This window comes from Emydura macquarii, unplaced genomic scaffold, assembly GCF_026122565.2.
Source record: "Emydura macquarii macquarii isolate MOO-44397 ecotype Brisbane River unplaced genomic scaffold, CSIRO-AGI_Emac_v2 contig_691, whole genome shotgun sequence".
NCBI lineage: Eukaryota > Metazoa > Chordata > Testudines > Chelidae > Emydura > Emydura macquarii.
This window is the reverse complement of record NW_027130828.1, coordinates 12,514,877-12,526,785: the sequence shown is the minus strand read 5'-3', so window position 1 is coordinate 12,526,785 and position 11,909 is coordinate 12,514,877. Positions and strand designations below refer to the sequence as shown.

Below are 11,909 nucleotides of genomic sequence, written 5' to 3'. Positions count from 1 at the left end.
CAATAGGTCATTTAATGAGTTAACAAACAACTTGAAACAGTTCGATTGCGTGTTAAAGATAAATGCATCCTTCATGGCTACAAATCAAGCTCAGTGAATGTTATCTATCTGCTGATCTGCTGTTTCAACATGAGCTTTTTTTTTAACTCTAACTTCATCTCCAGCTGGGTTTTCGTTTCCAAGCTATTTTATATCTAAGAAACTCCTGGCCCTAATGAGAGACGGACCAGGAACTTCTAATGAGATATTCAGCTTGTATGTAACGGTGCCCAGAGTGACCTTGAGTCTCAGCCACCAGCACAATCTGGTTTCCTTTGGAAGTAAATATTTTGTTCAGGTTTTTCAAACACATTAAATGAATATCCAGTTTGCAAGGCATAGAAATGAAACGAAGTCTTGAGTGGCAGTGAGTAATTCCTAGCCTCCAAGATTCCTTGCCTCTTGCACAGTGGTATATGGCCAACAAGCTGGAAATGATGATGCTTTTTGCATCTGATTCAGTCCTCTCTGGTTTTTCTCAGAATCATGGAAATCCTCTGAATAATCCCTGGTGGCTGGCAGCAATTCTGTAATTAATGCCGTCTGCATTCTCCAACCTGTTACCCAGCTTTGAGCCTTCCTCTCGTTACTGTTTGCAGGTTGTTGGGAAACCGCAACTAGTCAGGGAGTGGGCAGCTCATTCTTCCACTTGGATGTACCCTTGAGGGGGAGATTAAGCAAAACAACTAGTAGGTCCCGTGAGTTCAAGCCTCAATCCTGTCTCTGATTAGTGGGCAAAAACTCCATCCCCATCTCCCAGAGAATGGGATAAAAGGTCTGTGCCACCCAATCTAGTGCAGGGGTTCTCAAACTGGGGGTCGGGACTCCTCCCGGGGTCACAAGGTTATTATGGGGGGCGGTCGTAAGCTGTCAGCCCCTGCCCTTTAAAGCCGGGTGGCCAGAGAACAGCAGCTGCTGACCAGGCTCTGAAGGCAACACCAGCCCCAGAAGCAGCGCAGACTGGGGGGGGCTGTCATGTCATGTCATGCCAGTCTGAAACAGTTTCAAAGGGGGTCCCAGCAAAAAAAGTTTGAGAACCCCTGATCTAGCGGAAGGTGTGGGTGTCTCTTCCTATCCTTGCAGAGGCATGGTTTTAGTACTGATTGCTAATGGAGATCTGAAATTATTCTCTTCAACACCAGAGCCAGCTGAAGGCTTCTACCGAGCTGGGATGTATTGAGCCTCTGTTGTTTGTTATTGGTATTGCAGTAGCAGCTAGGAGTACGGGACATGGAGCAGGCCCCTGTTGTGCTAGGTGCTGTACAAACACAGAACAAAGAGACAGTCCCTGCTCCAGAGAGCTTACAATCGAAGTATAAGACAGCTGGAGACAGATACACACGGGAGAGTACAAGGAAAAAACAAGCTAAGATTGACCTCTAAGACTTCCTTTCCCACAGTGGCCCCCACACCTACACAGCTAGAAGATCAACCCTGGGGTGTTGCCTGGGATGGTGGTTACTCCCATCTGCCTATCCTCTCGTGGGCCCCCTTCTGCTGAATTCCTTGGTTGGGCCCCAGGGGTGCGGTGCTGTGTCTGTAAACATGCACTGTATTGGCTTTTCAATCCCTGCGGTGGTTCATCTAGCTTCTCAAATGGGCCTTTTCTCCCCTGCCTGGCACCTGGGATAGTCACTTTCGCTTTGTCACCGCACCAGTTGGCTGCACTCCGACTTGCTCCCTTTTCACCCAGGCTTGAACGACCCTTGGGATGCAAGCAATGGAAAATAATCATAATAATACCACCTTGCGCCTCAGCAGCGCTGTACGAAGGAGGTCAGTCTCATTATCCCCATTTGACAGCTGGGGAAACAGGTACAGAGCAGCAAAGTGACTTACCCAAGGTCATGCAGCAGGCCAGAGGCAGAGCCAGAACCCAGCGCTTCTGAGGCAGTCCAGTGTTCTGTCCACTAGGTGACACTACCTTCAGCCCTCTGTTTTTCCAACAGCCAACTGAGCCCTTTGATTCCTATTTTACACCCTCTATGGCCACTGGCCTCTGGTTTGGTCACTATCACATGGCCCAGTGCATCTCGATACTTGCCTCAAAAGAAGCTAATCTGCCTTTCCAAAGACATAAAGGTTTGGTCTGGCAGACTTCTGTTTAAGCTGACTGCCTGAAATAGCCTCAGTGATTTCACTGCTATGCATGCATAGTTGCTTGTGTTTGCAGCACCAGACCATAAGCAGATCACAAGGCAGAAACTAAAGCACAGAGCTGGCGAAATAACTGGTCCGAGGTGCAGAATGGTGAATGGAACCAAGGTGTCCTACTCTAAACACCAGACCACACCCATCCACAGCAATGGGAGACTTTCCTGGTGAGCTGGCCTCTTCCTGGGTTTCATCATCTTCCAGTCACCGAAGGCATAGCAGAGCAGCAATGCACACAGGACAGAGGGCACAGGAGCCTGGGGCTGAATGCAGATACTACCCCAGCCAGTCTGAAGAGTCTAACCCTGGAGTTGCAGGCCCTACAACTCCTTGTGTTGATCTCTTCTACTCAGTCAGGTCTTCCGCCTTCTTTTCCTGTATCCCACACTCCTTCACGCAATGCTGTCTCTCTTCTTCATCTCCTCTCCTGCCAGAATCCAGACCTCAATGAGGAAAAGCAGGGCTCCTGGCCCAAGTCCGGCGAGTGGCCTCTTGCAGAACCATGTGGGCTCAGTACAGACAGCTCTGCCTGCAGCAGGGCCTCTGTCCAGCCTCCAGGTGGATCTACCTTAGGGTGACCAGATAGCAAGTGTCAAAAATCAGAACAGGGGGTGGGGGATAATAGGTGCCCATCTAAGGAAAAGCCCTGAATATTGGGACTGTCCCTATAAAATCAGGACATCGGGTCACCCAAAAACTGTGTGAGGGTAAAAGGCAGCTCAAGGACTGCTGCAGATAGGGGGGTGGGGTGGAGGGGTGTTTCTTGTGGGGGAATATGAGACCGGCCTGTGAATGGGGCTGCTGTCAATTCCACTGTCTCTTTGAGTTGGCCAGAGGTTGCTGTGTGTGTAAAACTGATCAGAGCCGGCCCTGAAAACAGGATGGCGCCTGCTTCCTAAGACAGCTGCTCCCCCTAGTGCTGGGCTATCTACGGGACTGGTGGAACCAGCTGCAGACATTTAAAAAACCCAGCTCAGTCCCTCAAACACTGCCTTCCCCTCTCCCCCCTCCGCCTGCAGCCCATGACATTACACAGCTAGACCGGGGCTGTGCCTGAGGGCGCCTCCACGCTGCAGCGACTGGGCAGGTGTGGCTGGGTCGAGGGAAGCATTCTTCTGTCAACGGAGCCGTGTCTACACTGAGGGTAGGTGGGCAGCGCCATGCCCAGCAGGGGTAGTTTTTTCACAGCCCTGACTGATGTAGCTGTGTTGACCTTGCAAGTCCAAGCCTGAGGCGTCTTCACTAAGCGCTGCAGTGGTGCAGCTCCACCCCTAGACAAGCCCTCTGTCTTGGGGCTGACTGGGAAACACCCAGCTAACCCCCATTGGTTATGGCCCTGTCTCCTAGGGGGAAATCTCCAGAGTCACTCCCACTCGCCTGTGTGGCATGGAAAGTCACCCATCACTTGCCAGTTCATCTGGTTTCCTGCTCCTTGCCCACTCGTAACCAGACGCCAGAAGAGAGCTGGGTCTCCCACCCCTCCGGATCTAAGCAGAATTTTTTAGGCAAAGTTTTTGAGGTGCCCCCGTCGCCCTATTGCTTCTTTGCAGGCCCTGGGAGGAGTTGGGGGCTGAGAGACCTGCTTACTGAACGGAAAGTAAAGGGCTCTAGCCACCGCAAACAGGAGCAATACAATGCAGCCGGGCCCCGCATCTGCAGCATGGCAGCTGTGAGGGCAGGCGCAGGGGCGCTGGATAAAAATCTCCAGCGGGTGTCAGTTGGCTGGGGCTGAGGCAGGGTGCAGAGAGCTGCAACTGAAATGAGCCAGAGTCTCTGAGGGGCTGTTGGAGTGGGCTGGAGACAGACAGAGCGAGCATTAGCGCTACTGTGTGAGGCAGCTGGTGCCCAGATCCCCAGTCCAACCTCACCCCGATACAGCCTGGAGTGGCCGCTAGGAGACCAGAGCAGCCCTCCCCCTCTGCTTGTAGCTCCAAGTGCCTCCCCCATAATCTATGAACTGGTCTCAGCCATCCCCACCCCGAGCTTTGGGCTTCTTGGGTTTTCTGGGCGGAGGGACCCTGAACAGACAGCCTTACGCAGCCTTTCCAGCGTCGGGGCTGAATTCCATGAGGGAATCGGTCAGTGTCTGCAGTGAGTGCAGCTCTACACGTTTATTCTGGAATAGGAGTGATCGCCTGTGTCACCAGTAATACTGGTATTATTGCACTGGTAGATTTCCCCATGTAGACAAGCCACAAGGCAGAGTATTTAAAGGGTCTGATTCACTGCTGGAGAAAAGGCTTGGTGAGTAGTTAGGGGAGTGCTACAGCTTCGAGCTCCGCCAACCAGGAGAAGTGACTCAGGCTTTTGCTGCAGTCCTCTTTCTGGACAAGGTGAGGTGGGGGTCATCATCTCTCAGGGCTGCCATCCTTCCCTTTGGAGCCTGCTAATCCTGCACTTTTGCCTCTTCCCTCTGAATTTTGGGATCCCTTAATGTCCATGCTAATTATTTAAGGTATAACTATGCCAGTAGAATTATGTCAGTAAGTTTCCCTGTATAAACAAGCGCTTAGAGTGCAGTCCTCTGCCCCGGCACTTAATCTCCTAACTGTGATAAGTGACAGTGAGGATGTGCACAGCGTTGCTGTAATTACCGCAGAGTTACGGACACCCCAGGAACGGAGGTTGTGCATAACTCTAACGTGTTCGTAACTCGGAACAAAACGTTCTGGTTGGGCTGTCAAAAGTTTGAGTGTTGAAACTTTGCTATGCAGAAGAAAAACGCTGCTTTCCCTTTATTTTTTTCATAGCTTGCGTTTAGCACAGTACTGTACTGCATTTGCTTTTTTTTTTTTTTTTTTTTTAGTCTCCACTGCTGCCTGACCGTGCATGTCTGGTTCCAGACGAGGTGTGTGGTTGATCCGTCAGTTCGGAACTCTGCAGTTCTGCTGTAAATTCTGCTTTGTGCACTTCATTGCTTGGCCCATGGAAACAGCCTAAAATTGGCTTTTCTATATAGTTAATTCTACTCTTTGGTCCTGCAAACTGCAGAGGAAGGTTTGGTTGGCGGAAGGGAGACTGGGGGCTCTTTCTATTGGAATTAAAAAGGAAAAACCCAGCCGGAAGCGCAGCGTTGGCTTTCTGCTTTAAAAAATCTAGGTTTTACAAAAATTAAACTTGGGGGCCCAGTTTGAGCAGCAAATGGCCCTTTTAAACCCCCCATTTCAAAGGATTTAGATGAATTGATTGATGATTGTCACACAGCGAGTGATACATCTGCTACGGTCACTGCATGAAAGCAGACAGCACAGCCACCTCTGCCCAGCACGGCCCACCAGGGCCCCCAAAGACTTGGACCGTGAAGAAACAAGCTGGCTGCAGCCTACATCTCCCATGATGCCCTGGGGGAAAGGAGCCGCATGGAGCCTACATCTCCCATGATGCCCTGGGGGAAAGGAGCCGCGTAGAGACTACATTCCCCATGATGCAATTGTGCCAGGACAACTCCCGTGATGCTGCGAGGCGCTGGTTGCTGATTGGCTGATGCTCCCGTCCCGGAAGTGCCTGAGCTGTGGGTCGGTGACGAGTCAGGGCCGGGGACCATGGTGAGAGGGGGGGAGGGGCGCGAGTCCGGCCAGCCCCAGTGGGAAGGGGGGGCGGGTACCGGTGCCGTTCAGCGGAGGGGGCCGCAAGGGGTTAATTCCCGCGGCCGGCTGGGGCGGGTGGGTGAGTAGCAGTTCGGTGTTCGGGTCAGTTCCCCGGGGCCGGCCCTGCCCCGGTGCGAGGGGCGCCGCGCCGCGAGGTAACCCAGCCCCTGGCACTCGAGCTCCAGAGACTCCCCGGCGCAGGGTTCGCCCCGTGTCCAGGCCGGGCTCCGGCCCTGCTAATGACATTGTGTCGGTCCAGCCCCCGCCGCCCCCTTCACCCGCCTGCTGCCGGCTGCCGGATTGCCCTTCCCGGCCTGCCTTTACAGCCTGGCTGAGCCATGCAGCGTGGGCTCCACTGCCCGGCCCGGCGGCGGCCGTTGAGGGACGAGCAGCTCGTCGGGACTGTCACCGGTGACCGCGCCGGGCCTGGATCCCAGGGCTGCGTGGGGCCGGCGGTGGAGCTGTGGTGAGGGGATGAACGCGAGCTCTCCTGAACCGCGACCTGTCCGAGTCCCGGAACAAGTCGGACTCGGGCGCTGGCTGGGCAGCCAGGTGGTAATGACTGGAGTTGGAATTGGGCAGGATGCTGGAGTTAGCACCCCTGCTTTTCAGCACGTGCCGTGGGCTCATTCATGACCTCCGGTGCTCAGGGCCTTGATTTTCCATGTCATTTAAAAAAAGGGAGGGGGACAACCCCCCCTGAAGCACAGTGCCTCTTAACACCTTTCTGGATCCTGCGTCGGCACTGATTGGAGCGAATCGCCACCAACACTCCTGACAGCTCCCTGCATTTCCCTAGAAAGTCTCCCCTCCATCTACCCAATTGCTCTGACACTGCTTAGCTTGAGATGTCTAGGATCATAGCACATGGGTGCAGGCCCTGAGTAAGAGTACTGCTTCAGTCACAAGTTACTGACTGAGCCCCAGGTTGAGTGTTTCGCAGAGGCACATCCGTCACTATTTTAGAGCAAGAGGGGGATGAGTTTGATCACTGAGGCATTTCTGGCAGGTTATTTTTGCCAAGTATTTTTCCTTTGTTGGCTTTTGGTCCAAAACTACGATGGTGTATCTTCATGGCCAGGAGCTGAAAAAACATTGCAGCCAAGAAAGGATACAAATAGCTGCATTATTATTGATTTGTACTACCGTAGCAGGTCCCCACTCTGCTGGGCACTGTAATATACTCTTGTACTTTAAATGTCATTGTGTCATTTGTACTGACTGTAAAACATTTGGAGGATCTGAATTGTTTTGACTTGTTACTCTCTTATATTCCAGGCCACAGCAACGGACCAACTGGTCGGATTTGGCTTGGTAGCCGTTAGCCTCATTCTTTTTGTTTACTACACCATCTGGATTATTATACTGGTACGGCTCCCCACATAGACTCTGGTTATTGCAGTCTCAATGGCTTCACTGTCGTGTTTATTTGTTTAGACTTTCTTTAGACATGTTTCTCTGTCTAAGTTTGTGCACGCTGAAAAGCAATTCCTAAAACTCCTCCTTGCCCAGTTTGCTATTCAGAAGCTTGATCATTTGAACCTTCACCCAAAGCTCAACTCCCAGGGGATAACTATAGGGCTCTCTCTCGCAGTGTACTTTAATAGGGGTAGATGGACGCATTTGGATAAAGCAAGAACCCATTTGAACCCATTCCACCCATTTGAACCTTCACCCAAAACTCAAACCCAAAATAGTTCTGGGGTTTTCAAATAAGGGGTGTTCTCCCATTATTCCTCACTTCCCTGTCCCATCTGTTTCCTGGTTCTTGTGGGAAGTGGCAGAACTGAAATACGAGTCCTTTCATGTGGCGTTTCCAGCCCAGTAGGAAGCAGGAAGTATAGGAAATCATACAAAGAAGCATCTTTTTCTGAGCTTTCCAGGCCAGTTTTTCAGACTCGAGAGGTTTGCTAAAGCTTTGGATTGGCATCTGAATCCCTGGCAGCTTCCAGGCCAAGCTCTAAACGTTTTTGGGTTCCCTCTCTCTGAATTCAAAAATGTATTGTTCTGCTGTTACAACCCCTGCACGCTCTCTGAACATTAGGGTGCTGTATCAGGGTTATCGAGTAGCAATGGGCATGGGTGCAAAGTGTCCTGCAGTGTTTTACTACACTTGCACACCTCTGTGAAGTCGAGTAAATATTATCGTGACTTTCCAGGAGAGGGAAACTGAGACCCTCCTGGAGATAAGTGGTTTCTTCAAGCCCAGGCAGTGAAGCAGAGTCTGGATTAGAACGCCTGAGTGCTCAAGCCACTAGACAGCTGCACTTCTGACATCCTATGGTGTCACATGCTTGCTACATTACCATAGGCTATTGCACTTGTTCAGCTGCCCTTCGCTTATTACATTCTCTGTCTATAGCTATAGCTAAGTACCTGTTGCAGCTTAGTTTAGGTTATTGAACAGGCATGTTCTCTCATTACTTGAGGTTAGTTTTCAAGGCTAAGGTTAATTGTAGCTCTCGAAGCTCTTGAAGTTAACTGTCTGGCATTACAACGTAAAGCTCTGGGTGTTGGGCCTTTGCATTGCCCAATTTAGTGATGCCCTTTACTGTTGTTTCCTGCAGCCCTTCATTGACAGTGATCATGGGATTCACAAGTTCTTCCTGCCCAGGGAGTATTCGGTTACCATTCCTGTGATCGCAGGGCTCTTTCTGGTGCTGTTTGTAGGTGAGCCACGTTTCTGTCTTATTCTGAGCGCTTTACAGATCGGGAGCCTATAATGAAAGTTGGTCACTAGTGTTTCAGCTGCTTGCTGACAGCCGTGAACTGCTAGTATCTAAGGCTCATGTGGTGTGAGTTCCTCACAGCAGTGCTCTGCCTGTGACTGGGATTCCACCAGTGAGAGCTTCTTCGCAGTGGAATTGCCTTTGTCTCCTCTTCTGTGATGAGCTGCCATTTCTCAGTGTGTGTTTAAAAAGCTTCAGCAGCTGGAGCTGGTTTTACTCAGTCTCTCCCTCTTTCCTGTCCTAGGGGTTTTTGTAGTGATCGTGATGTGGAAGAACATGAAACCTACAAAGAAATCAGACTGAAGGCAGCAGGATGGGAGAGGCAGGGAGCAGGTGCCCTGCCTGCCGCATCTCAACAGGGACATGACTTTCATCTGCAGAAACAAGCGGACACTCCCCTCTCAGACTCTGTCATGTGCTTGAAAGGATGTTGGACCTTGCTGCACCCTCTTCCCACTAGCCCTACCCTGAGACTTGTATCCAGCTATAGTTTACAATTTACTGCCCAAAGGGAAGTGAAAGTGTCTGACCCACAGGACTCCTCTAAACAGGGACCAGAACACCAGTCCTAGTGAACCTGTCCCTAGGTTAGGGATAATCCTAGCAGACTGATGGCTTTGGACTCTACAGTCCTTGCGCTGTGTATCCCGTATTAAGGTGATGCTGCTGTAGTACCAGGCAGCTGTAGCGAGCAGAGGGCTCAGACTTCAGTGACTTTCCTCCTCTCTGCTACCGGCACCTCCTTTAGTTCTGCTGGTTCGTTTCTTTCATTTTTTAACTGGTTCCTTTGTTTTGTTTTTTAATGGATCCAATATGTGAAAAAACAAGATCATGGATTAAAAAAAAAAGTGCTCCCCTCTAAGGGTTAAAGGGCAGGTCAGGGAGAGATCTCCTTCTCCACGTACATACTGGAGGAGTGGCGAACCATCAGCAGCATCTACGAATAGTGTTACTGCTGAGGGGTCACCATCCACCCCAGTCCACCTGCTCTTCCTTATGCACACACGGGCTGTCTGGAGTCAGTGGAAAGGTGGCCTCTCCACCATGCATTGTATGTGATGAGGAAGCCACAAGCTTTATAGCCTCCTTACGGCCCACTGTGCGGAGGAGGTAATGGAGAGATGAGGTCCCCTGCTGTTGTGCAGAAGGTATACCGCTGTTCTCCATGCTGCTCCATTATACTCAGGATGTGTGCATTGAATGGGGATAGAGAGGAAGGTCCTGCTCTGCTGGGCAGCGACTGATGATGAAGAGGAGAGGGGCTCGGATACTATCCTGACAAATGTATTAATGTCAGTGCAGTGAAGCCACTGGCTCTGCTTTTTACCTGTGAACAACTTTCCACGTTCCTGGTTGGCAGCGAGCTGGGAGAAGGAAGAGCACGCAAAGCCGGCTGGAGCCGTGTTCTTTCTGTGCCAGGCAGGGCTGAAGCAGCAGCGTGTTTTCACTCCTTAGCACGCTGACCTGCTTCAAACCCTGGAGGCAGAGTCCTGGCAGCTCTGTGAGAATGTGAAGACCTGGAGTCTCTCAATAAATATTTGTAGTATCTCTGTCTCTGTTCTTACGCTGCCCCATAGGGATGCAGGGTGGGGGGGCGTAAAGTGACACTAGGATTTGCGGAGCAAATCTTGCCACTTAGATCAGTGAATCAGAAAGCAGCCAGCATGTAACCTTGAGAACACTGTGCAGCCTCTGTGAAAGTCCTGCTGGGATGTGCCCAGTTCTCCCGTCATTCTGCTGTTGAGGCCTGTCCTTATATCGGACCATAATCTGCTGCATGCTAGAGAGCTGGGTCCGTGACATGGAAACCCCTCTGGAGTAGAGTGACTGGGCGTGAGGCCAAGGGGCAGCATGTTGTGAATGGGGACAAGGGTGCAGATTTGTAGCTTTCTCGGGGATAAGGCACGGGTTGGTCAGTTAAAGTGCAGAGATAACATTACAAGGCTCATGTTTAGGGGTTTAGATGCTTCATAGCATCTCTTATTTTCCTGACCGGTCTGCTAGCACTGGAACGCCATCAAAGCTGGCTGCTTATTCCAGCAGCAGTGGTAAACAGTGCCTGATGGCATTTCCTCTGCCTCGGAGGGGCCCACTGGCAAGACTAGAAAATAGACTCCCTGGAGTTGTGCTTTCTGCTGCATCATGCTAGAGCCTGCCAGAGAATTAACCAGCCAGGAAGCAAACCTAGGAACAGCATCTTATGAAACAAAGGGTAACACAACAGAGGGCTGTAAAACTCCCAGGAGAACAGTTGCCAAGCTCAATTGGTTATAGAACCAGCTCGCTAACTTGCCGTACACAGACAGGACAGGCCTGGTTTGCACATACTGCTGTGACTCCGTTAAACTCAGTGCAGAAGGAGGGAACTCAGGCCCTTAGAGGGAGTTAAGTTACTCTTAGCTACCAGGTGAAAGTCCCCGGTGGTATAACAATGATTTTTAATACCTACCCTCCACCTGCTCCCGGGTCAATGTAGAAGGCTGCTCTCAGAAAAGACCTGGGCAGTCCACCTGCTCGGCTATCTGCAATGGAGGCTCTAGAAATATCCAGGTTTGATAAACTATCACCTCTAGCTCCCCGTGTGCGACAGCCTCTTTGCCCCGGGAAACCTGCGGGCGGCTCTTTAACCTGACTCTTTCCTTCCGACCCACTTGCTGCTGCTGCACTGGGTCTTTCCTGTTGGGGTTGGGCTGCAGTGTGAGAACGGCAAGATTCCAGCCAGGACATTTCTATTTAGAGCCGTAAGGCCAAGGCACCCTCACTGCACTGTGTAACGGCTCTGCTGCCAATGCCCTTCCCCCAGGGCCAGCCGGCTGGGACTGACATCTTCCCTGTGCTGAATGAGCCCTGTGTCAGAGGCGGGGGGAGGGGGGGACTGGGCTATTCCTAAAGCTCTCCATTTTCTTTCTACACCACCTATTGCTCCAGCTGACTTGCTTCCCCCTCGCATGAAGTCTCCATCTGCACTTCTCAGTCTTTCCTTTCCTCAGCACTGGAAATATGAGAAACGGCAGTAGCTCCCATGAGCATGAGGTCACTCCACCGCATGGGCGCTTTGGGGAAAAAGGAAGCAAAAAGCCTCATCTCTTAGCAACTCCAAGCACCTTTCCTAGCCTGCCAGCCCTGGAGCTGCTGCTGCTTCATTTCTTCCACTCGCCTTTGGTGATCTGCTGTCTCCAAATGCCATTCTTCTAACCCCAGCTCCTAGGATGCTGGAATAATCCCAGGGATTCTGCTTGCGTCACTGGAACAAGGTCAGAGACTCTCCCAAGCATTTTCACCCGGGAGGCTCACAGATAAGGGCAAGTACAGATTGTGGAGTGTGAACCAACAAACGTGGGTGTGGGTGAGAGAGAGGATGGCCTGTCTGGCAAGAGAATGGTTCAGCTGTCGAATGGGT

At 51.4% G+C, this 11,909-nt stretch overlaps 1 protein-coding gene across 2 annotated transcripts; it reads left to right on the top strand.

Moving 5' to 3' along the window:
• The first annotated feature begins 5,648 nt into the window (after positions 1-5,648).
• DPM2 (dolichyl-phosphate mannosyltransferase subunit 2, regulatory) lies at positions 5,649-11,334 on the top strand. Of its 2 annotated transcripts, XR_010918613.1 has the most exons (5): positions 5,649-5,738; positions 7,059-7,148; positions 8,348-8,450; positions 8,754-8,985; positions 10,514-11,334. XR_010918613.1 is itself a non-coding variant. In XM_067542135.1 (4 exons), the coding sequence occupies exons 1-4, from the start codon at positions 5,736-5,738 to the stop codon at positions 8,810-8,812; spliced, it is 255 nt and encodes an 84-aa protein (XP_067398236.1). In that variant the 5' UTR covers positions 5,649-5,735; the 3' UTR covers positions 8,813-10,060. The 2 variants fall into 2 exon arrangements, 1 of the variants encoding a protein (XP_067398236.1); XM_067542135.1 differs by lacking the exon at positions 10,514-11,334 and having other exon boundaries at positions 8,754-10,060.
• The last annotated feature ends 575 nt before the right edge of the window (positions 11,335-11,909 follow it).